The sequence below is a fragment of the Priapulus caudatus genome, unplaced genomic scaffold, assembly GCF_000485595.1.
Source record: "Priapulus caudatus unplaced genomic scaffold, Priapulus_caudatus-5.0.1 Scaffold691, whole genome shotgun sequence".
NCBI lineage: Eukaryota > Metazoa > Priapulida > Priapulimorpha > Priapulimorphida > Priapulidae > Priapulus > Priapulus caudatus.
The window spans coordinates 68,920-72,438 of record NW_014577752.1 but is presented as its reverse complement, the minus strand read 5'-3'; the positions used below and the strand labels follow the sequence as shown (position 1 = coordinate 72,438).

General features: G+C 46.1%; 1 protein-coding gene across 1 annotated transcript in view; it reads right to left on the bottom strand.

Moving 5' to 3' along the window:
• Nucleotides 1-241: 241 nt before the first annotated feature.
• The window catches only part of LOC106812827 (zinc finger MYND domain-containing protein 11-like), a 19,860-nt gene continuing 16,582 nt past the window's right edge, over nucleotides 242-3,519 (bottom strand). The window contains exon 8 of the mRNA XM_014816808.1: nucleotides 242-423. Coding sequence (XP_014672294.1) covers nucleotides 292-423 — 132 coding nt within the window. The 3' untranslated portion in view covers nucleotides 242-291. The remainder of the gene's footprint in view (nucleotides 424-3,519) is intronic.

Sequence of the window (3,519 nt, the reverse complement as noted above, 5' to 3'; positions counted from 1 at the left end):
ACCGCGCGGCGACGACGGTCGCAACGACCAATCGAAAATCGTCTTGTGACCGACTCCTTTCCGACGTGACCTTCGCCGTTCGCCGCGACCTCTGCCCTTAACCGCAGCGACCTAGGGACGCGACCTCTGTCATTTGCTGCTGCGACCCCGGGTCACGACCTCCTGTCATCGCCGCCGCGATCTCGCACCCGTAGGTGGCGCCGCCGTTGCCGCAGCCGTCGCACCCTAGGTGGCGCCGCCGTCGCCGCGACCTCGCACCCGTAGGTGGCGCCGGCGTCGCTGCCGCCGCGTTCACTGCTTGCTGCTCTGCTTGCGCCGGCAGGTGCGCTTGTGCTCCTTCCAGTGCTCCTGCTGGCACTGTATGCTGCAGTAGGACGTGTTCCAGCAGCAGTGGTACATCGCCTCCGCCTCGCAATTATTACACTGAAAACACACACCGCACAACTTATTATATATACATACATATATACATACATACATATCAGGAGCTAATAATGACAATTTGTCATTATTAGCTTCTGATACATAAACATATATATATATTAATTTATATATACAGTGTTTCCCCCTGCATTGACACGAGCCAGGCGGGCCGCCTCGCTCAAATTCTCAGCCGCCACACAGAAATTTGCCCAAAACACCGCATCGCTGACATAAAACAGTGCTTATAATGCACCAAAATACCTTATAATGCACCAAATTGCACATTTTTTTCACAAATTCAAAAATCTTCACCTGCGGTGCTCGCTTTGTTAGGACCTCGAAACGCGCAAACACACGCAAATAATTTTACCACCTCATAGAAGCCCTGTTGTTGACCACACAGCCATGCACGTAGCATTCTCTCCCACACAACGACGACGACGACAGTGACGTCACACACACGCGCAGACGCGTGAATTATTACCACGTCTGCATCTATGAATCGCACCTAGAGAGCGTAGAGACTCTGACTCAGGGCGTGTTTGTTAGGGACGAATCCGTCTGATCGAGATCATGTGATCCTGATCCGACCAAACAAACGCAAACTCACTTTCACCGGTTCACGTTTCGCTGTGACCTATCACGGGATGGTTCATAACAAAGAACAAACTGTGATTGGCTGAGGCGCGGGCCGCCATATTGGATCCCGTTCGAATCAACCTCGCTAGCAGGGTCGGGTTCGGTGGATCGAGATCAAGTGATCCGACCAAACAAACAGTCAGATCAACGAATCCATCGGATCAAGATCCGTAGATCCGACCAAACAAACGCGACCTCAATAACACAGGTTCACACGATCACCGATCAAACCGTCAATACCATGCAGGGTTCAATGAAAAGAAATTTAAGAAAATTTTTCAGAATAAAAAAAAACATGATCCTTTTACCAAAACAAAATAAAATCATGCAGATGTCAAATGTATTTTTTTATTAGATATAATAATTACCCCAATTAAATATGCTTAAGACTTACAATACTGACAATTTCCAATTTTCAGTAAAAATAACAACTTTGACAAATTTGAGTGCAATTTTGCGTACCATAAAAAAATGTCTGGGTACGCCCCTGCCATGTTCCCGAGCATAGATTTTCCACATGACGAGGCGTATGACAGGGGCCCGTCGTTGTCACAAAACAATATTAGTCTTAACATTAGTTTTAAAATTGACCCTTTCTCGTAGACCGGCCCTCTCTCTCTATATATAGTGGGTATGAGAAACTGCAAAACTTTACTGTGTTTCTGTCAACGGTTTCTGTTTACGAGAAAAAGTTAATGTTTTAAGACTAATGTCAAGACTAATTTTGTTTCTGACAAATGGCCCCTGAATTATTAGATAACACCTACTGCTTGTGGTTCCGGTAACAACGAAAACATTGGTAACCAGGGTAAACATTGGTAACCAGGAGTGAATAAAAACAGACTGTAAATAAAACAAAGGGAGCATTTAAAAAAAACATTTGTTGTTATTTGCTCCTGTTAATCACCGTATTTATCACCCTGCACACATCGCTAACGCGTTTGGCCAACATTTTTGCTAAACATGTATGTCAGAAAACACATCGTAATTGGGGGGGGGGATTCGCGAATTAGAACCACGAAGCAAGAGCAGCGAGATAAATAAAATACAGAGGAAACGCTAAAACTTGCTCTCGCTCTCTCTCTCTCTCTCTCCTCTCTCTCTCTCTAGCCTCGCTCTTTCTTTCTATGCACAGGATTACACGCGACTGATAGAGAGAGAGAGACAAGCTCTCTGCCCCTGTTTTAACCAACGGCCCTGGTTTTGCTGTACCAAGCAACTTGCTGCCAGAAACATTGCACAGTGTCCATGGACATCGTCTCTAACCTAGAGTCTAAACTCTCACGACTTTTTGGAACTCGAAGCACCGCTGAGAAATTAAATACGTTTTGACTCTACGATAGTTCTCAAGTTATGTTCTCAAGGTGCGTGTGACAAATTCCATTTACTCGCGATCGAACGCCTTTTCGCGCCGAAAACAATCACTCTGACATGCTGCTCGCCTTTCAGTAGTCTGATTCAGCCTTTTTCGTGTGCACGCGACCGTTTTTCCGTGACATCGCTGTCAAACTATTCTAATGTGGCGGTGACGTCCAGGCGCTCCGCTGCCGTGCGTCCGTCGACGGTTTCCGCGAACCTTAGAACAATCGCGACGACATCTAACGATGAATAGCCATGATATGAAACGCCATCTTGCGTATGACGTTCCCAGCGAAGCTAGCAAAAATGTCGGACAGTTCATTCGCATCATGAGTTGACTGTATCCACTGCGCGCGCATAGCCATTCAGTAACTGTTATAGGCTTCCAGTTGCATCTTCAAAATTATACGAGTATAACACGGTACACAGACGTTTAGTTTTCCTTTCGCATTAAGATTTCAATTGATGAGCTTACTATCGCAATAAGAGGTTTCAACGATAACCATAGTTTAAATTTAAGACAACTACGCAACGATCAGGGCAGAGTAGCTTATAGGATGTACAGTATGACATTAATTCTACTGGTATGTATGTATGTATGCATATATTATATATATTATTTATATGCGTGTGTGTATATATGACCAGCTGTTAACTATACACACACTCCAGCGGTACTATAACCTGAATGGTGTAACATTACCTCGTGAGAACGGTTGCAGGATTTGTCGCACGACACACACACAGCACGCACCTACAACACACAACGCACGCGACGCACCAACGCATGTCATGGCGTGCCTGCTCGCGCTGTGAAAGATGAGCAGTAGATATACGCCTCTTAAACATCCATAGCATGCTTTGTTCACACACGGCAACACACGACACGCAATGCAGCGCATGCGTGCACGCAGACATTCAGTTAACTCACACGACGCACACAACACACAGCACGCACGCACACACACCGCAGGCCACGCACACAACACACACACCACACACCACACACACACACACACACACACACAACACACAACACACACACACACACACACACACACACACACACACACACACACACCACAACACACACACACA